This window comes from Drosophila persimilis, unplaced genomic scaffold (assembly GCF_003286085.1).
Source record: "Drosophila persimilis strain 14011-0111.01,24,50 unplaced genomic scaffold, DperRS2 tig00000000-arrow-pilon, whole genome shotgun sequence".
Taxonomy (NCBI): domain Eukaryota; kingdom Metazoa; phylum Arthropoda; class Insecta; order Diptera; family Drosophilidae; genus Drosophila; species Drosophila persimilis.
In genome coordinates, this window is record NW_020825288.1 from 6283904 (window position 1) to 6308984 (window position 25081).

At 47.9% G+C, this 25081-nt stretch overlaps 2 protein-coding genes across 2 annotated transcripts in view; one reads left to right on the forward strand and one right to left on the reverse strand.

Moving 5' to 3' along the window:
* The window catches only part of LOC6598849 (heterogeneous nuclear ribonucleoprotein Q), a 51074-nt gene that overhangs the window by 6751 nt on the left and 19242 nt on the right, over positions 1 to 25081 (forward strand). The window contains exon 2 of the mRNA XM_026992263.1: positions 9786 to 9869. Coding sequence (XP_026848064.1) covers positions 9786 to 9869 — 84 coding nt within the window. The remainder of the gene's footprint in view (positions 1 to 9785; positions 9870 to 25081) is intronic.
* Positions 7693 to 9595, reverse strand: LOC6598848 (putative mitogen-activated protein kinase kinase kinase 7-like). The gene is made up of 6 exons (XM_002023930.2): positions 9516 to 9595; positions 9162 to 9458; positions 8927 to 9106; positions 8733 to 8874; positions 8453 to 8664; positions 7693 to 8386 (listed from the first exon to the last, which is right to left on the reverse strand). Exons 1-6 carry the CDS (start codon positions 9555 to 9557, stop codon positions 7772 to 7774), a joined length of 1488 nt encoding a protein of 495 aa, XP_002023966.1. The 5' UTR covers positions 9558 to 9595; the 3' UTR covers positions 7693 to 7771.

The following is a 25081-nucleotide window of genomic DNA, read 5'->3' on the forward strand; positions in this document are numbered from 1 at the left end:
TTTACATGCACATTCAGATGTATTGTCCCCCCATCGGCCATTTCTTTGGTGACCCTTCCTCGTACTGCATTATTGAAGAGTCCATTTGTGCTGCAGCCCTCGCCACTGACCGGGCCATCCCATTGAGATAGGGATTAATTTAATACAGAATCGGGTCAGCACCCAAAGCAGCTATTTTGGCAACTTTGCGGCTGTGGTTACGGCTCTGCTCTCCAGCCCCGAAGGGGCCGTGATGCTGGGGCAAGAGCCATTTCCTGGCGCTATCGCCCAGTGTCAATCTGCTGCTGTGGCTGCCGCTCCTCTTCCTCTGTCGCCACCTGCGCTAAATGACACGAATTAGTGGACGAGCCGTATCCCCTCCCCCCACCCCCCGCCGGGCACCACCGATCTCCATTACACTGCTGCAGTCTGCAGCCACGTCCACATTTACGTTTACGTCCTGGCCATTTCGCTTGGGTTATTTATTACACCTGTCGTTTTATGCTTTACCTTTTGACCATTTTTTCGTCCATTGTCGTTCAGTCGGGGGTCGAGTCTCGGGGTCTGTTGTTTTTGCCAGTTGGATTACAGCCGGGGTGTGGGGGGAGTGGGATCCTCCCTCTGGCCGACAAAACTAAAATTTGGCACAAACATAATTTCCAGTTTGTCGACTGACATTTCCGTACGTGTGTGTGTGTGTGTGTGTGTGTGTTGTCTGTGTTGGGTATAGATGGTGTGGCTGTCTGGTTATCCTCTGGTACCGGCAGCCGTAATGCAGATAAATCTACGCGCCTCCCGCACTGTTTTATTTTGCACGTGGGAATCACCGGAGTTACTGCCGCTGCCACAGCCACTGCCACTGCCACTGCAACTTGCAGCACATTTTGCAGTTACATATTTCGGTCGTTGTGTGCTTTGTTTTAGTTTGGTTTTTGGGCATTCGCCTTTTGTTTCTTGTTTCGCCGGCTACTGTAATTGATTGTTGCATAAATTCCGTTCTTGTTGTTGGCCCCCAAAATGGCCATGGCAATTGCCGGCTCTGTGCCAGAGAGTGTTTTACGGGGGATTACAGTTACTGGATGGATGTTGCCCCAGAAAATAGGCTGGGATACGGCAAGGGATTTGGCAGCGTTGCATGGCAGATAACGCGAGGGCATTAAAAGTTTTGCAAATTCGCGATTGGATGGGTCGGCAAATGAAATTTGTGTGGATGGATGGAAAGACACCCTCTGTAGGAGTTACTATATCCGACAAGTATCTAGTAAATACGGAAAATTCCATAAAATATTGTGCTGTATACTGGCACTCAAAGGAATTATTAATAGCCGCTCTGACTTATTTCTGATAATTTTTATCAGGCCCCGAGAACCAAAATGGATGCCTTGCTATATGCTATATATTCGGGCAAATCGCCTTCTAAATAAACGCGAAAGTTCAAAAAACCAAAGAGCACACACATAGCAGCCCACAGGCCGAAAATCAGCCACAACGAAAAGCGCAACGAGATAAAAGAGTCTTAGAATGAATGGCAGACAGTCGAAGAGAGTCGAAGGGAGGGAGGCAACAATTTAAGCAAAATCAAACAGAAATTGCTGGGCAAATATAATAAAACAAAAGCGTGTGCGTAGACAATGCCGGACAATGACAAGGCTGGACAGCAGAGCAGGACAGGACATAGACATGGACTCGGACTCGGACAGGGCCACAGGCACAGACATGGACACAGACATAGACATGAACATGGACGTGGACACATGTACATATGCAAATCAGCTCTACGAGTATGTGGCCATGTCTGATCGTTGGATTGCATTTTGGCATGGCTCCCAAAAAGAAAAGATGAGCAAAAATAAAGTAAAGTGAAATAAAACGAAGTGAAATAAGGAAAAGTAAAGTCCAAATGTGGATGCCTGTACGTGCGGCTATGGTGGAATCCGGTGAGGAGAGCAGAGCAGTGCAAAGCAGTGCAGAGAGGAGCAGCGGGATGAAAGCACAGCAACAAAGCAAATAACAGCAACAGCAACACACAAAAGCGGCCTAACACACAGCGCAAAACATTTTTTGTCAAGGGTGAATGACCCAGAATCAAAATCCACAAAGTCGTCGACGTCGTCGTCGTCGTCGTTGCCTGCCTCTGCCAGCCACCTCCTCATCTTCATCCTCATGCAGCAGCAGAAGCAGTCGTTGGAATCAAGGTACATGTTTATTTGGATAGAAGGTGAGGCCATCGGAGAGAGCGGCCTGCACTGGTTCCCATGTCCGGATGCTGCCTTACCCTTGTGTTGAATATACCTTGCATTGAATCTTCGTGCGTTTCGGCTCGTTTCAGTTTTCGCTATCCTCCCCTCACACTTTCTGCATCATTTTGTGCGGTTCTCGGGCCTTGCTCCTCCTCGGGCTGTTATGATTGCCACAGCCAGACGATAACCAAACCAAGCGGCAGCAGCACCACCAGCAACCAGCAACCAGAAAAAAAAGAAGAGTATTTGAACATTTTTGCAGCATTGCACACGCGACTCTCGCACGCTCAGCCAGACAGTCTGGTCTGAGAGATACCCAATGCGGTCCACTCACAGACACAAATGCACTGCAGATACAGTTGCACAGACATTGGTATTGCTCTCTCTCTGGATTTTCAATGGGCCACGAGTGTTATCGGGCAAACCGAGAGCCGTTAATTGCATGGCATTGTGCTTTGCCAGAGATACAGATACTCTTGCTGCTGCCATGCTCTTGCGTCTGGCCATCAAATCAATCTTCATTTGCCCACAAAACGAAACTTTATTTTCTGCAGCAGCAAAAACCTCTGACAGGCCAACAACTTCCTCGCACACACACACAGACACACAGACACACAAAGCAGCAATTAAAGTTGACCCAAGGACCAGCTTGGGCCCCTCTCTTCGCGTCCTGTCACCTAATTTCCGTTTTAGAAAACATGTCCCCTTTGCCCCAGCCAAGTGGCACTTGAGCTTCAGCCCCTGCCCCTGCCCCTGCCCCTGTCCTGCCATCCTTGTGTAGTCAGACACAACTAGTTCTTCAAGTCAGACGAGGACGAGGACGTGGACGACGACAGCAGCAGCAAATAATTTTGTAATTCAATTGTTGTCGTTCTTCGCATATGGCGTGTCCTCCTCCGGCAGGTTCCTTCGGCTAGCACATTGCCCTGTGGCAAGTGGCCGGCCGCCTGCCTAGCCAGGCTCGACTGACTTGTGCTCCCTGTGCCTCGAGGACCTACGACAATAGCCAAGCCCGACCGGAAACGGAATGGCCGACAAGCGACGACCTCGGTCCGTTCATGTAGTTAGCAGAAGTTCAGCAAATTGCAGTCCTATTCCTTCTTTTCCTTTTCCCTCTCCTGCTCCTGCTCCTGCTCCTTCCTGTCGTGTTCTTCTGTCGACGCTACCTCTTCTAACGGCCAGTGTGGCCCCAACTTTTGCATTATGTGCCGTTTCGAAAATGTTTTTAATTAGGGCTCTTGCTCATCCTTCAAAGCCCAATGGCATCGACTCTCGAGAATTACCAACTTTGGGTGTCAGTTGGCCAACTGCCTTTCCTGGCTGTCACATCGGAAGCTAATTAAATAATTCTCTTGGCAATAAATAACTTGTTTTGTTTTAATGAAATTTACATACCAAATAAATTGAATTAAATTATATTAAATTAAGCAATTTATGGTCCATCAACTGCAGACAGTAATCCTCCTGGAAATCCTGCAACTCCTGCAACTCCTGCATTCGTGGCAAAAGTTTTTCCCAGGGTCCCATCTTCGTCCTATGTGGCATGTAATTTATGCGTATTAATTTCATCTCTGGCCTATCCTGCTTCCTGTCTGTCAGTCGGCCTGCACAATGGACTCCTTGCGGCCTTAATGTTCGTTATGCGTTTTGAATTGGAAGTTGTGTTCGATGGCCCCTCCGTTGTCCATGCGGTTCAGTCCAGTCCGGTCCGGTCCGGTCATTGCATTGCAGCATTCTCTCCTTTTTCCTTTTTTTTTATTATTTTGAGCGGCACAAAAGATATAGATGGATTAAAAAGGATTCATTCGCTGCCTCTCTTTCGCTCTTGTGCTCTGTGTAGCTCTCTCTTTTTGCACAATAGGAATGCAGGCCAAGCAGCGATTGCATTGCAGGAACCGCTCAATCCCTTCGCCATTATTCGCATTATAATGCCATTTTGATATGTAAATACTCGTAAACAACAGCAAAATGGAAGACCCGCGAGCAGGGCCTTCCCATCGGCGCGGCGTTCTAATTGCCGGCAAGGACCTGCCTGGATGCCCGCTCGACTGCCTGGCATCCTGCTAGGCTGGACATGCAATTGCATTGCAGTCGCTGTCGCTGTCGCTGGCATTGTTCCAGTCTCCGGCCTCCAGCCCCAGAGATTCGCTTGTGCTTCTCCTGGTCTTAAGGGTTGAGTTTCAAGTTCTGCACTCGTCGGGGTTATCGGACGATTACAAAAGATTTCCTACTCTCTGGTCAGCATCGGCATCGTCGTGAGGTACAGAAATCCAAAAAAGCAAAACTTGCAGCGGAAGTTGAGCGTACATTTCATCAGCTGCCTGGACCCTGGCCCCTGGACCCTGGACCCTGGACTCCTGCTGCAGTCCGCTGTGGCAGGGTCAGAGGCACGGGCAGAGGGGCAGAAATTAACTTTTATCTAGGAGATACTTTGGCAGCAGCTGCCGTGCAACCAGGGGGGATATTAATCACTTGTGTACTGGTCCTCTTTCGCTCCAAAGTTTGTCCTGCGAGTCCCCCTTCTACGAGTATGCTGCGTGCGAAATCGAAGTCGTATATCAGCGATATCCTGGCGTAGTCCTAGGGATAGTATAGTTCCCTAGCTCGCGATGCGTTCGTTTGACCTTCTGCGCTGTCATTGACCCCGCTTCGGAGAGGGCAACTGCATCGTGGTCATGGCATGGGTAACGTGAGAGGGTGTGAGGCTAGTTGTGGTCGAGAGGGGTGCGGTCCGGGCGAGTCCTGCCCCCGGGGCACTTACGTGGCAGTAGCATGTGCTGTTCCCATTCTGCCTTTGTTTTAACTCGAAAATTATTACAGCATATACACTTGAAAACTTAGAATGCATTCACTCTGGCACATTCACATTCACATTCGCACTGGCGTGCACTCCACAAACACTCACTCGGCCGTACTGACCTATTCCTCTGAAAACGCTGGTTGGCCTGGCTCTGTCTGGCAAATGGCTCAAGTAGCAAAAACACACACACACACACACACACACACAAAGCGATCCTTGAGGCCAAGCCAAGCGTTAAAAATTTAAAGTTCTTATTTATATATTTTTTTGTTTAAGGATTAAATGTGGGAGGTCGGGGCAGGAATGTTTTGCGGCTGTAGATGCCAATTTAAAGGTAGGGAAAGAATAATGAATAGGCCATAGTTGGTCTATAAAAATGGCTTTTAGAAAGCTTGTTTGGTATTGTAGATATATTAGTAGGATAAACACATTTTTCGTTGTAATCGATCTTGCCACGTCCGTTTCTCCATTAATATGTTCATAAAGGTTCTTAGGTTCACTTATATTTTACCATAAATATGAAAACAGTTTATCTAAATATATTTTTATATTCAAATTAAATATATTTCCTACAAGTTTAATATATTATATTTATTTCGAAGCATTTTATAGGTCTTATTAAAAATACTTTAAGTCTTAAGATAAAATAACAGAAACGGCGTATTTTTTTTAAATTTTCTTATACATATGTATATATATTTTTTTTTTAAGTTTCATTATTTTTGTTTGAAGGTGTATACAGTAATGTATTAAAATATAACAAGTGAAAATAATTCAATCATTTTTTAATTGGAAATGGAAACAAATGCATGTTCAGAAACATTTTTTTTAAGTTTCATTATTTTGGATTATATTTTTATATATATTTTAATTGGAAACGGAAACAAAAATATGTTTATAAGTATTTTTTTTTAATTTTATTATTTTGGATTGAAGTAATGTATCAAAATATAACAAAAGCAAATATCTTTGTATACAAAAATTTAATTTTTTAATGGTAAATGGAACAAATTTAAATTTTATTAAATTTTCACTTAAAAAACGAATATTTAAACTAAAAAAGATTGTGTTTTGTCTGAGTATTATTTTTCTGAGTGTATTATACGATTTGCATTCTCAAACGGATAGTTATAAGAAGCAGATTAAAGATATGATGAGAACGTACATTGGAAAGTAAAATTTTCTATGGACATTTTTTTATATATATTTTTTAATTTGTGATTCATTTACTGCACCATCAAGGCGCCCGTGTGACACCAGCAAGAGGCAGCTCTCCTCCCGGCCAACCGACCGAGGGGTGCTGCCGCATGACCAACGCGAACATGCTGGAAAGATATCGTAAAAGCAACCTTTAAAATGAGTTGAGTAGAGGGGAGGATCCTAATAATCATCTATAGATTTGTAGATTATTATTCTTTTGTCCGTCACAGTCCAAGTCTCAACTTACGGCAGGGCGGGAGTGCAGATTGGATCTGCGGCGGAGCCGAGAGTGCAGCGCCTGCAAATATGATCTCCCCCCGATCGCGATTAGTGACACTTGATTGCATTTCAACCGCAGGAACTCCAGCAGCACCAGCAGCAGGCTATGCCCGCAATCTTGGCTTTTACAAAATGTTTTAACACCTCGTTGGCCTTACAATGGGATGGCGATTGGTGCGAGTATTGGCCGGATTCGGATCGCATCCCTGTTTTGCCAGCAGTTGCACCTAAACCAAAGCTAAAGCTGAAAATCGATATTTGGGCAGAAGGTTAAAGATGGAGAGGAGCACAAAGGAGGCGTTAAATGAGAGAGAGGCGGGAAGAGCGAGGAGCGCAGAGCAAAAGGCAACTGCCTGCCAACACCTTGGCAAATGGACGGACGACTGTGGCCGGGGTATTGAATGTAATTAAAAGGAGTTGGATTACACGTGTTGGCTCCAAGGAGGAGGGGAGGAGGAGTCGGAGTAGGGGGCCCCGACACAAAAGGAGTTGCTTGATGGCATGCAAAAATAACAGCAGCGGAAAAAAAACATAAAAACAAAACGAGAGAGAGAGGCGATTGGGGTTAGGCAGAGGCAGAGGCAGACGAAGCAGAGAAAGAGAGAGAGGGAAGGAGAGAGGGGAGGACAAAGTTCTTCTTTTCATTTAACACACAAGTGAAGCTCGTTCCGTCCCGTTTCGTCTCTCAGCTGAGACTCCGACGACTCCTCTCCAAAATGCACTTTAAATGGCAGTTTCCGGTCACAAATACACACACACACACACACACGCTATACAAGCACACGCATAGAAACGTATGAGAAAAGCAACACAATGCAAAAAACGCTAAGGAGTCGCGCTGTGCCAGGAGCAGCAATGCACCGCTTGGTACATACTGTACTCCTCCCCACGTCGACCCTGGCACTCCTCAAAGCAAGGAACATCGCCTCGCTGTCATGTCCGCCGCCGTCATCCTTCTTGTTGTTCACATCCTTCACAGCTCTCCCCACCGTGCCGTGCCCTGCCCTGCTCTGCCCTGCCTTTCCGCCCCTTTCCTTTCCTTTCGATTCCTTGCCTTTGCTTTGCTTCGTGCTTAATGCAGTCTAAGCTTTTCATAGGCCTACCCCTGCAGCCTGCATTTGCATTTGCATCTGCATCTGCATCTGCATCTGCATTGGTGCGAGCGTGAGACGGAGTCGTTGAAGGGATCAAAAAGGACTCTCTCCGCAGGCAGCCCAGCTTTATTAATCATTTTCCACACATTAGCATAGCGTATGACTTATCACTAAAGGGATTAGAATTTGCGAAACTTCTTCAAGACCTTCCTGCCCTTGTCGGCCAGCCGCTTGGCCTCGTTGGCGATCTTCTCCTTGGCCAGTATAGCCTCCCGCTCGGCATTCTCGAGTGCTCGTTTCGTCTCCCGCTCGGCATTCTCGAGTGCCCGTCTTGTCTCCCGCTCGGCATCCTGGGCAGCTCTTGCCGTCTCCCTGCCAACGTCCTGGGCAGCTCTTGCCGTCTCCCTACCAGTGTCCTGGGCTGCTCTCACCGTCTCCCTGCCAGTGTCCTGAGCAGCTCTAGCGGTTTCCCGCCCAACATCCTCAGCAGCTCTTGCCGTCTCCCTGCCAGTGTCCTGGGCAGCTCTAGCGGTTTCCCGCCCAACATCCTGAGCAGCTCTCACCGTCTCCCTGCCAACGTCCTGGGCAGCTCTCGCCGTCTCCCTGCCAGTGTCCTGGGCAGCTCGATGGGTCTCCCGCCCGACATCTCGAGCCGCCCTGATGATCTCCCGTTCCGCCTGCTTGGCCACTCGCACTGCCTCCCGCTCGGCAATGGGAAGGCTCATCCTGACCGCCGAATATTGTTTACGCCAGAAGGATATATGGACGACCCTTCGCCAGCCCGAGCCGTGGTTCTAAAAGAGTTACAAGACAAGATTAGCCTCGGGTTCTACAGCTATGATCCCTTGGGAGGGGGCTACCTCTCTGCCGACGGATACCACGGCCACTGTGTCCTGATCGAGGATGTACACAAAGTCCTTATCGTCTGAAGAAACCCCCAGTTCGTTTAAGAATTTCACAGCTTGTTGCATGGAGGGTCTCTGCTCGGGCTTGAAGCACCAGCATCGTCTGATCAACTCCCTGATGGTCTGAGGACAATCGGATCTTACCGCATCCATATCGGGATGCTCGCCTGGGGATTGGACAGAGCGTACATCCAAATGAGGAATGATAGCTGGAGATCTGATGGAACTGACGTACCACAACCAGTCGCCAGCATAACAGCTATAAAATTGGGGTTCTCCATGTGACTGAAGGGCGGTCGGCGGGACATTAGCTCCCAGAGCATGACGGCCCAGCTGTAGACATCGCATTTATCCGTGTATCTCTTGCCCAATATCACCTGCGGGCGGAACAGATTAAAGAAGGGGACCAGTCCGCGGGGGAATACGCACCTCTGGGGCCATGTAGGCCGCGGTACCACGGGCGTTGGACATGTAGCTCTGCATGTCGGTCACAGTACCAAAGTCGCAGATCTTCAGGCGACCGGGTATGCCCGTCAGCAGCATGTTGTGTGGCTTGATATCACGATGCAGCATCGGCCTTGGGGTCATGGCATGCAGATAGGCCACAGCCTGGGCGGAGGACAAAAAGATTCAACCCTTTGCCGAACCCCAGCCACATACATACCTCGGCGCACTGGAGAGCCCAGCGGAGGGCCTCCTGCACGGAGTATTCCCTGCGCACCGTTCCATAGAAAAAGTCGTGAAGGGAGCCGCCCTCAACGTACTCCATCAGCAAGTAGGTCTCGTCTTGATAGGTGGCCATCCCGAACAACTTGACAATGTTCTCATGGGCCACTCGCGACAGCTGTGTGATTTCCCTTTCTATGTTTTTGCTGATCGCCTCATAGAACCTTTTCACGGCGATCTTTTGGTCCCGGCACCAGCCCCTGTACACCGCACCAAAGCCCCCCCTTCCGATCCTCTGTCCAAGGAAGGGTTTGATTAGTGGAAGTGCCTCTCCTCTAGGCGGTAGACGAACCTGGCTGATTTGCAGCTCGGAGAAATCCACTTTCGCAGCCATCTCTACACAAAATGAGTCAAGAACTGAGGGGCTAATATTTGTTTATGGTTTGACTTATATTTCCTTTGTGATAAGTCTTATCTGGGTGTTTGGTGTGACCCAAGAGCGAAGCGGTGAAAATCACAAAACTCCCATCATCGATTACTGTACGATTATACGTTCAATATCTAGGTATTTTAGGAACTATAACTCCTTGCAACCCAATTAATTTTCTGTATATTCTTTCAGCTGCCAAAAACAGTGGCCGAAGCTCGTATCGTGCCTACAACCATGACGTGTGCAGCTCTCTGTCCAGACAACGGGAATATACCGGTGAGTGAGAGGATTTTAATTAATTTTCACTAGGCCACCCCTAACACCCCCCTGAGAGTCCTTAAAGATACTTAGAATTAGACCATTATAGAGAAATGAAATTCTTTTCATAAAATTATTTGATCTAAATATATTTCATATATAAATCAAATAAGTTTATACTTATATTAAATACAAATTGCATTTATTATATTTATTTTAAAATATGTTCCCAATTTATGCTTAAACCAAAGGCAATTCTATTTAATTTCTCAGAATACTAATTTAAATATGGGCTTGTTTCTCCCAGTGTATCATAACCTTTAACCCCTGCAGAATATTCTAAAAATTGTAAAAAGTCACTACCATAAAATGTAATCAAAATTAGTTGGTAATGGAAGAGAAAGGCAAGGCCAGAAACACCACAAGATTCTCCATTCACTGTTGCTAGCTTCGTTTGAGCCTGAGCCCGAGCTTATAGGCACTTCAAGGCCCCTCTAGAAGGGGAAGATTGGAAGAGGCTTAGAGCAGCTTAGGGCTGTGTTTATTGGCCATCCGCTGGCCATCTGGATCTCGAATTACACCACGATGACGATGCCCCGGTTCTATGGTTACATAAAGCGACTGACAGCAGTGGCTCTTCATTAAGTTATGCCACCGTACCCGTACCCGTACCCCTACCCCTACCCATACCCGTCCCCGAGCCGCCTCGGGTTCTTTGCACTCCTTTCGGTTTTATGGTCTACGACTGTTGGCGTAGGTCGGTTCGGTCCAGCCAGTCCTGGCTTATGTAAACCACATTCCAACTTCACTTTGGCCGGTTGTGGCCCCGTCCTGACTGTGGCCCCAGTGCGTTTACATAATGCAAATGCAAATGCAAGTACATGGCACTTGAGCATGCTCTTCGGTCCACGTTTGCCGGCTGCATGTGGTCCCTGCCCCTACCCTGCACCGCCTGGTGCCCGGTTAGCCCCTTGCCATGTCAGCACCAGGCTTCATATTTTTATTTCGACTGTAGAATTAATGGGTTAAGTAAATAGCCATGTAATATGTGGCAGTGGCCGGTCGCGGGCAACGCTTGGATGCCCCCAGACCCCTGAATCGAATCAGAAGATACTTTGCCAGATGAAAGGTCTTAAAAGGGATAAAATATTGTATATTTAGGCTGGAGAGTAGCTTAAAAGGACAACTCAAATCATTGCTCTCTTAGGGCTTACTTAAAGTCCCTTAAAATGCTGGCAGTTCATATTTTTCCTGTTGAATTTCCGCTTATTCGTGGGCGCCTCATAGGTGCACTTTGCCTCGAAATGTAGGTGAAATATTTCGCATTCATTTGGCGGCAAAAAGAAACAAAAATCCGTAAAAAATAAATGGCAAAACTAAAAATGTGGCTGCCGTCGCCGTTTGTGCGCAGATTGCATTTCAATGGGTCTGCCTCCATCCCCAGTCACAGTCCCAGTCCCAGTCGCAGTCCCAGTCCTGGGCTGCATCTTTCCCAGGCTGTGGCAAGCTGCAGTTTGCCACTTCTGGCGAAGCTAACGGCTGTTGCCGTTCTGCCTCCAGTCGACCAAGGGTCCGCATAGCCGTTTGTGCTTTTGTTTTAGGAAGAGAACCACTCGCCGCATGTGGATGCGGAAAGTAGGCCAAGTTAAAATTGATTTAATGCGTTGATTGCGTGGATGTCGGGCAGCGGTACAGCAGCCGCAGCCGCAGCCACAGCCACAGCTGCAATTGCAGTCGCAGTTGCAGTTGCAACTGCTCAGATTTATGCGTTTACCTCTACCCTTTTCGCGCACACGTCAGCTGTGGCTTGTTTTACTTTCAATGGATCTTAATCTACATCACGATCCGGTTGCCTGAGATCGCTTTGACCCACAAACAGAGGGAGACGGAGAGCTCTGCGTCAGCCAGGGCGTATGCGCGATATATATATTTTCCCCCTGGCAATTGTCGAACATTGACCCAGGAGCTCCTTTGCCCAGTCCTTCGGTGTGTGGATAGAAGTTCGTTAAAAATAATTGCCAACCCTGGTGTCACACTCCGCTACACAGTGGCGGCCCCCCCAACAGCCAACGCTTTAGTTTGTTGATTTTCCCCTCCCTCCCCCACGTCAAGTGGTCGCGCGTTTTCCTTTTTTTTTGTATTTTGTTTTTTGACAGCTAATTGGAAAACTGTTTGGAAACTGTTTCGCCGTCTGTTTGCTTCTCGGCTAAACTTAGAATAGCAGCAGTTTTTTGCGTTGCCCTGGCAATCGAATCGCACCGTGCCCTGACAGGATGCGGAACAAGGGCGCTTTATATTTTAACACCTTCATCCAATTTCCAGCTTTTTGTTCTACTTCCTCGCCATCGATCGTCCCCTCGTGTGTCCCTGCCCCGGGCTTAATTTATGGACTTTGGCCATTTGCTGGCGCATCATTTTTTGCATCCTTTTTTCATTCCAAAAGTGACGACAAAACATTCCACAATATGACAAAAATAAAAAAATGCAAAAAAAAAAAACTAAAAGAAAGAGAAATCCTTTTTGCAAAAGAATCAAATTCAGGAGAAGAAAAAAAAAAGAACGCCATCGACAATTTAGATAAATTTTCCCACCAGCCATGGCCATAAGACAAAGACCACGACCCAAGCAGATCAGAGCAGGGGTGCTGCTGCTCCTCTGCCTGGCCAAGACTCTCTCTGTCTCTGTCTCTGTCTCTGTCTCGAGGGGTGCACATAGGGTGTCCAGGCCACGGGTGCGGTCATCATGCTCATCCTCATCCTCATACCCATACCCATACCCATACCCACTTTATATGATCCACAATATAATCACGCTGTGCTCGATATCAAATGATAAACTCCAAGCCAAGCCAAGCCAAGATGATGACCGTAGTGCTGGTGGTGGTGCAGCTTGCCTGGATCGTCCTCTCCCTCTGTGTGTGTGTGTGTGTGTGTGTGTGTGCTCAATGGCTCAGCGCATCCTTCAGGTACAACTTACTCATATATCACAAAAGGATACTGGCTCCTTCTTCTGTGTACTTTTCTGCTTAGCTTTTTGTGTGCCTGTGCGCCTGTGTGTGCCTTGTGTTGTCTTGTCTGCGTGGTCAGCGCTCCTCTGGCTGTTGCTCGAAGGTGACACCGCCGTACAGACAATGCCCAAAAAGGAAGGAGCAGGAGATGGTCAAGCGACCGCCTTTCTTTTGGTAAAAACCAAAAAAAAACAAAAAAAAAAAAAGAAGGAACCACCGACGAAAAAAATTAGACGATACGAACCAGTCCGAAAAAAATTAAATAAAGAAGTACGCAAATCAAAATCAACTCATAAAAAACAACGTTTTATACTCGCATGTGGGTATGCATTAAAAATGCAAATGTCGCATTGAGTTTCGTTCTTTCAGCCCTGCTGGGCATCGTCCTTGCTAGCCATCCACTTCCTGTGGCCGACAGTCTCTGTCTCCGACTCCGTTCTATACGATTTTGGGTAAACAAGGAGCTTCTCTACAACTATTTTCAGCCTGACCAGCACTAAAATGGGTTACTGGAGGACAGAGTCGATTAAGGGCTCTTGGGTTGGTCTTGAGAGGGCCAGAGACGGCCCATAATCGTACTTAACCCCCTAAATGATTTCTAAACTTTCTCGAGATATCGGCGGTCGCGTCTCCACAGAGCTCCCGTTGCCGAGCAACCACCAGCGACAAAAAGCGAGAGGGGTAAGAAGAGGCACTGAAATATCAGCGGAGCTCAATAAGTTTCGGACCCCTGGACATTGTCCATCCTCCGCTAGAGAGTCGGGGAGAGGTTCAGGTACTTGGAAGGGGTTGAGGACGAGTACGAGTACGAGTACGAGTACTCGTACCTCTACCTACATTCATTTCAATGCAGACAAGTCCTTGCGTCGTCGTCGTCGTCGTCAGAGGTGATCTTCCTTTGTGTGGCAGCCAAGTGCTGCTGTCTGCGTCGCTGCTGTTGCTGTGGCTGCCCCTCCCGCTGACGTTGTTGTTGTTGTTGCTGTTGTTGTTGGTGCCTCTCTGGTATCTCGAAGGAAATGAAAAGCATGCAGAAAAAGTTTTATTATGCGAGGAAAAAAATGGGATTCTTTTTTTTTTATATATAAAAATATTTGGAACGGACTGCGGCTGGCAGCAGCAGCGGCGGCGGTGGCGGCGGCAACTTGGCAGGGGGTTGCAAGGGGAACAGCACACAGATATGGGGGTAAGGCTAGGGGAGGGCCGTCCAGGCCAATGCCGAGACTGCGGTGCCCCTTGCCTGTGAGGCTCTGCCTCGGCACAAGAAGTGTTGGATGTCATCTTATTATTTTGAGACCACGACAGCGACGCTGGCAGAGAGCGATCGCCTTGATGATGACCATGCGCCCGTGATTCCCCTTTGGCATTGCCCCTGCCCCTGCACCGGCACCGCTGCTGTAGCTGCCGCATCGGGGCTACCGGGGCTACCGGGGCCACGTCCCCCGTCAGATGTAAGCCTCGGCAAAACTGTGGGAATAAAAACAGGATTCAACACAAAAATTGCGTTATCGCCACAGATACGGACTGCCGCTGCTGCTCCTGATGTTGGTCCATCGCGTTTTTGATGATGCCTCCGATTCCTTGATGATGCTCCTGCTGCTGAATGGTCATCGTCTTCATCAGCGGTTTCCTCGCTCATCGTCCTCGATTCGTTCTCTCTCTCTCTCTCTGTTTTAGCCTCTTTCCCAGCATTCACTTCGTTTTGGCTTTCGTTTTCTGCCCTACAAATGAAGGAAAGGAAAGCTGTTGGATCTTGTTCAAGCTTCTCTTAACCTTAGAAGGACTTTAGTAGATATGGAACCCATAAGGAATGCTATATGTCCAAAGATATTGAAGGATCATTATAAACCGATCTGCTCTCAGGTCTAGATATCACCCTTGAAGAGTTTCTAGAAGTCTCTAGATTCCATACCCCTCTAAGGCTCCCCATATCTTGGGTGCATCTCCCAAGCCCAATCCATATATCATCTATGAAGGTCTATTCCCTTATATGTACAATATTATCTCCCTTTGACGGTTATCGCACCTGCTGGTTGGCCCACATATTGAGTTGGCAAAATGGGAATCTACAAAAGAGCGATGGCAACAGAACAGAACCGAACAGAACAGATCTTATCGGGGGCATCTAGATACGCTTTACTTGTCGCTCGCTCGGCATTGTCCGTGACTCCGAGTTAATTAAACTTGGACGCACGGACGGGCACGGGCACGGGCAGAGAGAGAGAAGAGAGGCAATCAGAGTCGAGTGAAGCGAGTGGATCATAAAAACGGATTGCCATTGCCCGGCGGTATGCTATGGGAGCAGAAGAATTGCAGTTAATTGAAATGTTCCTCAAACATGCCACACACACAGACACACACACACTGCCGCACAGACAGAGAGCAATAGAGAGGGCTAGAGAGCGAGAGGGCGAGAAAACGCATCGGCGGTCGCGACTTTGTTGGCATCTCTTTGGGCATCGCCCGGCTCTGCTCTGGAGGGGTCAATCGGAATGACAAAAAAATGTGTAAAAAACCAAGAGAGAGGCACAAAGAGAGAGAGAGCGAGCGAGCGAGAGCTACAAGCCGGCAAAGAAAGGCATCGCAGAGGCAGAGGAAATCGCAAAGGCAACGGCAACTAAAGCTGTGGCTGTGGCTGTGCCTGTGGCTGTGGCTGGGTGGTTGCTGGGGCGAAGAACTACAAAAAGCACAGACACATGCAAGCTCGCACGAGGGAGCGACGTTCTGCCAGTGTGTGTGAGAGAGAAGTTGCAATACAAATGCAATTGCCTACCGCTGCGAATGCGAAAAACAAAACAAAAAGGAAGCCGCTTCGCTCTTGCTCCCTCTCTCTCTCTCGCTCTCTGGATATCCGTGCTCTCTCTGGAGAGCAACATCTGCATTGGTGTGCGTGTAGCTGCAAGCTTTTTTGTGGCTGTAGCCGCCTGAGACGACGACGGAGACGGAGACGGAGACTGAGAACTGAGACTGCGACCGAGGCCGATGCCGAGGCTGAGTGACTACCCAGCCGGGTATCTGTATCTGTATCGCATCGCCACTCCACTCGCAAGTATCGCGGACGCGCAAACGACCATGCGAAAATATTGCAATTACAAATCTGGAACTTTTTACACCAACGGTTAAATCAACCGGCAATCAGCAGAAACAGAAAACAGAAAACAAAATTCAACGTTAAAATTCAGTTTAAAATTTTGTTGGAAAATTTTCACATCTTTTTGGCAACGCAAAAAATAACGTATAAAAACACGGAGTCCGCGCATACAACGTCTTCACACACTTTTTGGATTAACATCAGCAATAGAGCCGGCAACCAGCAACTTTATCAACCCCTCCCTACCATCGAAACGTCATCCAGAGATCAAAATCTAACAACAATAGAATCGAATTGAAATTACAGTCGACAAATCCCAAAAAAAAATAAAGAAAAAGAAAAAAGAAACCTTGTTATAAGTGGTTTAAAGATTTAAGCAAACATTTGCCAGTTTTTGTTTAAGTTTTTTCTTTATTTGCTGCCTTGAATTATAAAACGGTAATAGCGGTAAATTTTCAATAATCTATTATTCTAATATGGTTAAGTGCACCAGTGAGAGGATCACAAGCAAACAACGCTTCTAATTATAATAAATACATACATATATAATACTAATACGCAGTCATAGGCTAAAACTTGATAATAATAATACCTACCTAATACGTAATCAACTGATATCCGACGGATAAAGTATCTATGGGCGAGCGTGTCAAACTGTAAAAGCACGCGAAAATGCAGCGACATGTCTGGAAATGCATTAAAATTAAATACAAAATCTATAAATTTCTAACAAGTGAAGCAAACACAACCTGAACAAAACGAGAAACGAGTAACGAGAATTGAATGAAGACAACGAAAACGAAAACAAAAACGACTAAAACGAAAGAAAAGTGCTTATTTATATTGAATACTATTCCGTGCCAAGTGGAAATTATGATCATCAAGTGAAGCTCAAACAGCAAAATACTCGTACAAGAAAACAATCGAAGTTATATAATTATCTATTCAGTGAGAGAGCAAACACACACCCACACACACACAGAGAAGTGGAGACTGCGTTTACACACACACACACACACACAAAAAAAACACACACTTACATTCGAGAAACTGCATTTGCAATTCAACTTTCGGATTGGATTGTACCAGGGATTGGATCAGTGCCAGTCTTCAGTCAACCACCCCAAAACGCAGTCAGCAGCAGAAACGGCCGCAAATTGCAAAACAAAATTCAAATTTCCAATCAAAATTAACACAATTTAACGCAAAATTGTAATTTAATGTCAATGTGCCTCCTCCTCCTACTCCTCCGCCATATCATATAAAGCTTTAAGCAAAGCTCCCGAGCACGCTTTACGTAACGCGCTTTACGATCGCGATCGAATGCAGTCGGGGAAAGTGCAGCTCGAAAGCTTTTGAAACGGCTCGCCACGGCTCTGGACCAACTGCAGGCCCCCAAGGCTCCCCGCCCAACCAAGGGGTACACGCCCCACACGAAACGAGGGAGAGCAACGCACTGCTGAAATCTCAGAGCAGAAGAGAGGAGAGAAGAACTGCAGCCGATCGCGAGTGCAGAGAGCTCGTAACTTGTTCTCCGGCCGCCGAAGCTTCGTCGTGCACTTCCTGCGCCCGAGCTGCAACGGAGGCGATCTTCGATCTGTGGACTGAGAGCCGCCGCAGCAGCAGCCCTCAGCAACAAGAGAGTCGCGTCGGCGAATGCAACGCTGATTGCAATTACTGCAGGCAGTCAGGCAGGCAGGCGAGAAGGAACGACTGCATTCTTTGGCGAAAAGTGAAAGAGAGAGAGAGAGAACGGCGAACGGCGAGTGCGGTGACTGATCATTGTCGTCATCAGCCTCATAATCATCATCAGTCTTGCCGTCGTACTGGCGCTCTACTGTACTGCAGAGCAGCAGCACCTCAACGCTGCACACTGCATCACTCTCACTCTCCCGGCGATCACAGATCGCGCAACGTGTCGGAAAAGCGCGAAAGTTGTGTTGTGAAAATATCGTCGAAACGAAACACGTTCTAGATATTGTAATTATAAGTGCACCAAAGTGAGCAAAAACCAGTGAAGTTCTTTGAGTAGTGCAAAAAAGAAACAACAAGAAACAGAAACAGAAGCACACACTAACTACATACATATAGAAATTCCCATAAATATAGCTTAGCACATTTTCGGATTAAATATCTACCACACACCTACAGCGCCAATTGGATACTCTACACATTTGGATACAGCCAGCCAGCAGAGACACCTCCACTCGACTCTCGACGCAACACCAACAATTCCTTTGAGTAAGTGTTACCATCGAAAGATACCATACGACAGCCCCGACACACCTTTTCAGTAAATAGACAGATATAGATCTTTGCTCCACGTTTATTGCCCAAAGAAAAAACGATTCTATAATGACTTTCATTTAGTTGTCGTAAAGATATCAGATTTGCTCTTTTTTGTTTGAATCAAGGTGGGGTAGGGTCTTTTTTCCATCTATTATTCGCTCTAATATTCTATTACGAAACACAGCCTGGCTGGAAGGTCATTTTCGTACATATTTGATATGTGCAGTCTATCCCAGGGAACTGTGGAGTCTTTGGATACTTTTTTTGATCGATTGGTTCTTCTATATTATATGGCCAGATCATAGAGATATGTATGCATATCCCTTTTAGAAGGAAAATATTTTAAAACATTCATAAGTAAATCGTGGCTATGCTGATCTTCTGACCAGGTTAATCCATACTTTCGAATCCTGTGTAGCGGTTCACATATTCCCGGAATAGTCACAAATTCCTTCGATACTTCTAAGGTTACTTCAGCTGTTTTACTGTTAGTCAGCGCCACGGCACCACACAGCACAGCACCCACTGTGTCTGCTTTCGGCTCTGCATGAGTATCTTCCCAGGGTTTCCATTTCCATGCCATACCCTACCCGGCTCTTCTGGGTAACCTGAGAGTACCTCTAAACTTTTTCCGCAAAGTAAATAAAATCTGCATTTTTTCGGCACACAAAATTTCGATTGAAAGGCCAATGCCACTCAGCAGAGTGCTGAAGAGAATTGCTCTTATTTAATTTTGTTTTTAGTTTATTTTTACACTACTTTTAAAAATAGAGTGCCAGCGGGAAAGAGAGAAAGCCGTCGTAGTACATATTTTTGAGATGTTCACGTGCAAGCCCTGGTTGGTGCTTGACGTGTGACGTGGGCAGGGGGGGGGCAGGGGGAGGTGCAGTGGAGGCCCACAAGTTCATGACCAAAAAGCCGGATAACGATGGCCATAACGACGACAGCAACATTGGGCGAGCCCACTAGTCGGCCCCGGTCCGAGAGATACGCCGCGTGGGCGCTGCTTTCGGCCCTGCGCCACTGTCCTTAACCCCCCACCCCCCACCCCACTGCCCTACCCCAAACCCTGTGCCTGTCCCACTGTCCAGTCCTGTTCCATACCCCCCCTCCTACGGTCGGTCACTTCTCTGCAGTTTTTGTCCGTGTATCCGTGTATCTGTATCGGCATGTGTGTGAGCCCCGTGTAGCTGTGTTTGCGGCCCTGCTGCAACTGTATGCGTTTATTTTAGTTACCGATTCGACGGTTTGGTTTGCCTTGTATACAAATTTACAGACAGCATCTACATTTTACACAGCCCTTGGGCATTCATGAACATGCCCATGCCGTTGCTGTTTTTCGCTCATTTTAACCCCTTTGAAGGAATGTTCGGCCAAAGTTTGTGTTGTATTTTTTTTTTTTGCCCGCTTTTGTGTGCCTCTCTGGTTCTGTGTTCCCAGTGTCTGTGTGTGTGTGCGTCTGCCTGTGCGTGTATGACTGTGGATGGCATTGTGGAACGTCGACGGAGTGTCTTCCAGATACTTTATGGCCCAAAACTGTGTATTCTTTAGCCTATTTATTAGCAATTTTCACTTTTGTTAGACTTGGTCTCAGGTCTCTGCTTTTGCTTTTTTTCGTGGCAAAAGATTAAAGATTGCAACGAGTTCCACATGGCAAAAAAAAGAAACCATAAAGAACACAATAGTACTTAGCATCCACACGCGACAAAGCTTGCTCGTGGTTTTTTTTTCTTCGCATTTTATGCCCACACACACCAGAGAGACGGACGGCGATCTTCCGCAGGGAGAGAGCAAGCTTGCCTTTGTGTGTGAGAGAGAACAGCATGTTTTTTCGCCATTCGCTTTGTTGTGCAAATTCTACTGCCACTCGCGCTGCTTATCATGCTCAGGCGTCTCTCAGGCGTTCGCTCTCTTCCGCTCTCGCGCTCTCTTGGTAGCTTTGCCCGAAGCTTGCGCGCTCTCTCAATTCCTGCCTTTTTTTTTTGCGAAACTTTTTGCCCGTCTGGCTGGTCGGTCGTCTGTGTGTGCGTGTGACAGAGTGTCAGTGTGCACTGTGGGCTCTCTCGTTCTGCCTCTGTGTGTGCATTTTTGTCGCCGCCGCTACCGTCGACTCTGCTGCAGCTTTCGTTACGACTTGCGGCTGCTGCTGCTGCTGCGACTGCTGCTGCGACTGCGACTCCCCAGAGTTGTTTGTGGGCTTTGTTGTGTTTTGAGTGGTTTTGGCAGAGCTGAGCAGAAACAGGAGGTAGACACACTCAACACATTTGACTTGAGCTTTGTTGTGCGAGGGAAGTGAGTGACGACGGAACGGAAGACCAGCAGCAGCAGCGCACAGAGCAGCAGCGAGCGTCAGACGAAGAACCGGTGACGTAGCCGTCCGCCGCCATTATTACAACGCGGCTGCCACACGCAGGAATTATTATTATTGGCCACATTCGAATCGAAATCTAAAATCAAGCACGGAATCGGTTCAGAGTGCAGTGCCTGCAGCAGCAATCGAAATCGGAATCGGAATTCAAGTGCTTGCCAAAATATCCAAAATAATAGAAATTCCCGTATCCCCCCACACCCCCTCGAGCGCTCCCGCGAGTGTTTTTTTATTAATATGTTGGCGGTAAACGCGCGCGGCATGCGAAACGAAACGTAACGGAACGGCAACGGCAACGGCAACGGCAACACGGCCAATTGTGATCTCATAAAAGTACACAGATACATTTGTATCTAGCTCGTAAATAGGAATATTTTATGTAGAAAATGCAAGAAATCTAGCAACAAATTGTGCAACGCAAATATTATAACAATATTCCCCCCAAAAAAATAGCCCCCCTCCTGTCCGCCCCAATACACAACGAAGGGAATTAATATTGTGAATATTTAAGTGCAAACATCATACAAAAAGGTAATTTCGGTCTGTGTATCTTTGGGATACACTTGGCAAAAAGCAAAAAAAAAAAAAGAGAAAAAGAAACTGCAGTTTTGCGATTAGTGCGAATATACTAACATACCTATAAATATACACACACAGTGGAGACTTGCGACAGCAGCGCAATCCCCATCAAGTGCCAGTATCTGTGTGTGAGTGCGAGTGTGTGTGTGTGTCTGTGTGTGTTTGTGAGTGTTTAGTACGTTCCGATGTGTGGCGACGGCATTTTATATATTTTTTGCGCTCCTCTTTGCGCTGCTGATTCTCTTGCATGCAGCCAGGCCCCAACATACAATATATGCATGCCGCCTCCCTCTCTCTCTCTCCCTCTCTCTCTGTCTCTCTGTGTGTGAGTGCAAAAATTAGAAATTGCGCCCAGCGTATATATTTAAATATGTATTGTATATAGAATTCCAAAGGCAAGAAACAGCTGACGCATGGCATGAAATGAAACGAATTTGAATTTCTGTGCGTTCAGGTGTTTTCTGATATTTCTGCTGATATTTTATAAAAAAAGACGACAACAACGCCCACGGTGTCTCGGCAGGCGGCGTTGTACAACACTGCCGCACATATACGGGGCCCCAGCTCCCCCCCCTTCCCCACCAGCCAATACAATGAAGTTAGAGCCCCCCTCGGACACACAGATGCAGCAATGAGGTTTTTTGCGCTTGTGTGTGTGTGGCAATGCATTTAACATCGTCACAATCGCATTAAACGCCGCTGCCAGCGTCGCCGACGTCGTCGTCGTCCACCTCTTAGCAGCCTGCCGCCTGCCGCCCCCTCCTCTGTGGCTACCAGGCCCCACCACTGCTGCCGCCCTCCTTTGGTCCTCATGCTGCCTTTGCCTGTCCACCATTTTGATTTTTGCCTTTTGCATCGTGCGCTCGTTCTCCCTTCAGCCTCGCTCTTGCTCCAACGCCGACGCTGCTGACTGACGCCGACGCCGCTGCTTAAATCATTAAAAAGTGAACTTAAAATAAAGAAAAGTCCAGACAAAGTCGGAACCGAACCGTCCCCTCTCTATCGCTCTCTCTCTCTCTCTCTCTCCCTCTCTTTCGGCTGCTCTGTGTGCGCGAGTGTATTGGTGTCTGCGAGTATCTGTGTGCGAGAGTGGCAAACCGGTTTGTTCTGCCTCTGGATCTGTGCGAATTTCGTTGTTCGTTCGCTTATTCTGTTGTTGTTTGTTTGTTGCCTTGCTTTGGCATTTCCACTCCACTCCACTCCACTCGCGTCTCCTTTTTGCCATGGCTTTTGCTCTGCTGGCTCTCCTTTTTGGTCAGATTTGTTTTCGCCACTGCATTCTGTGCAGGGAAAGCGCGCTTGCTTCTCTTCCTGGGCTCCATGTCGGCCACGTGTCAGCCAAATGGCGTCCACACAAACACACGCACACACACACACACACACGCGCACGAGCACACAATTCGAAAACCGGCCGGCGAAGCATTGCACGAAAGCTTTGCTGCAGCGCCAAAAGCTTTCGAGTGCAATGCGCTCTCTTCTGCGGGATAGTGAGAGGCAGAAGCAGAGTCGAAAGGCAAGAGAGGAGCAAGGAAAACTGAGAGAGAGCCCCACTCTCACACACAGCGACAGCGACTGAGACACACACACGTTGCTGCAATTATTTGCAGTTCTTGTCTTGCTTCCGTTTCTTCTTCTGTTGTCTGTCTTCTCCTGCCCCGCCCCGCAACGCCCCACCCCGCCTGCTGGTGCATGTGCGCATAATTTGGCGCTTCGCCATGTTTTCTCCGCCGCCTGTCTTTGTATTTTCTTGTTGTCGCGCTATGCTGCTGCTGCTGCTGCCCCCAAAAGCCGCATGGAGTCGTCGACTCTCATTTCGTTTGGGTGTTGCATGATGCATGACTCTTGCTCGGCAAGAACAAGCTCCCTGCCAGCGAAGGCAGGAGGGGTGGGGAGGGGGGCAGGCAAGCAGGTTGGGTCTTTGGGGCCTGGGGGGGGTGGGGGTGGGCCGACTTGACAGTTGCCGGCAAACACGTTTTGGCTTTTGCATTCGACTTGCGAGAGCTGTGTTAAGTAATTTCAACTCTGGGGTTTTTTTTCGCGACTCGAAAGGTGAAAGAATCTTGGAGAATTTTCCATTTTCCCCCACAGTCATATATCTTTCTTATGCCCGGCATCTTCTGGTCTTTTTATCCCACCTTCTTTTGCATAAATACCCTTAACTATTCCTCTCGTTCTTTTGGTTCCTTTCCTTTATTTGCCTGCTTCCCATCTTGGCAATTAGTTTCTGGCGCTGCACACAATTTATGCAACATTCAGGGCACCGCCAACGGGTGCCAACCGCCAGGACATTCTGCCCTTTCACTGGGATGACACTCGCATCGCAGCGGGGGGGGCAGTCTGGGAGCAGCCTATTTTTGAATATAATAAAATGTGCTAAAATACAACTAAAAGATACGTCGTCTATGGGAGTGTGTGCGCCCACCCTGGGGCCCTGGCTGGCAATTGAGAGGCGCCTGCAGCCGGCACTTTTCTAATTCGGTTGCTCTATGGGGAACATGCCACTTTGGGGCACGGCTCGGCTTGGGCTGGCACGTTGCACACACAAAAGCGCAGTTCACTTGCCACAGGATCGTGTGCGGCACCCTACTGGTGCTGCCTGGTCTCTGCCTTTTTGGCCAACTCTCAAATGCCACCTCTTTTTTTTTTGTTGTATGTTTTTGTTTGGCTCCAAGGGGCATCTTTGACAGCCATAAAAAAGCACGCCATTTTCTTCTTTTGGTAAAGTTTTGTGTAATTTTCATTTTGCGCTTGTCGCGTGTGTGTTTTCCCCCCACCCCTCCCCCTCCTCCCCGCCAGATACTTGGCACACAGACGGACACAATTCGAGTACTTCTGGTGCCTCCAGACAATGTTTGCACATCCGACTGTCCAGCCGTCCGTCCGTCCGGACTTGCCGCAATGCAGCAGTGCAATCGGGTAGGGCTCCGGCTTGCGCCCCCCCCCCCTTGTGGACCAACACGTGACCGACCTCCTCCGGGCCCATGTCGAGCGGGGCATCCACTTTTGCGGCCACAAAATGCGAGCATCAAATATTGAAAACATTTTCTTTACCCCGCACTGCCAGCCCGATTTCATGGCGGCGCCTGGTGGGTCCCTGGTGGGCCCTGGTGACGTGGCCCGCCCGATTGGTTTCTTGGCAACAAAACCCCACCGAACTGCAGCGCCTGCCACGTTGTTTATTCAACCCAACTCGACTTGCAACTTATGGCAGCGATGGCTTTGATTTTGGCACAGACAACGGCTACTGTGTCCTCGGATTACCTCTGTTTTTCCGAAGGATTGAATGATAGTAACATTTATTATCCCCAATAATTCAAAAGATCCTTTGCAACACTTTAAAGTCCTTCCCCACCTCCAAACCTTTTTAGTTGCGGCTCCACTTTAATTTCTGCCATAAATTACATTTTACAACCTCCCTCCTCCTACCCTTTGGAAGCCCTGCAGTCGCCTCCTGGTCGCCTCCTTCTAATTTGCTTAGTTTTCCTGCACTTTTGCCTTGTCGCAATGCCATAAATTCTCCCCCCACACCCCCCTCCCACCGTCTAGGGCTATAAATTACAAGAGGCATTTGCCACACTTCCGTCCGAGGTCTGCTTTGGTCTGGTCTACCAGTTACTCTTCCAGATATTTGTGTGCCTTAAAGCGGCTTAGTTGTTGGTGGAGTTCTGCCGGCTCATCTGGCCAAAGGGGTGGCTCCAAAATCAATAACTACACAAGTGTTCCGGCTCTCTGGGGCTGGTCTGGTTGTCCCTGGTGAAAGTTTGGTGTGTGTGTGCCCTTGTGCAGCTTCTTGAAACTCACCTTTTCAAAAAGCCTGAAACTTTAACACTTCAAACTGCATTGCGATGGCTAACAACCCCCAGACCTTGGGCCGGCCCCAACTCCGCCAGACAGCCAGC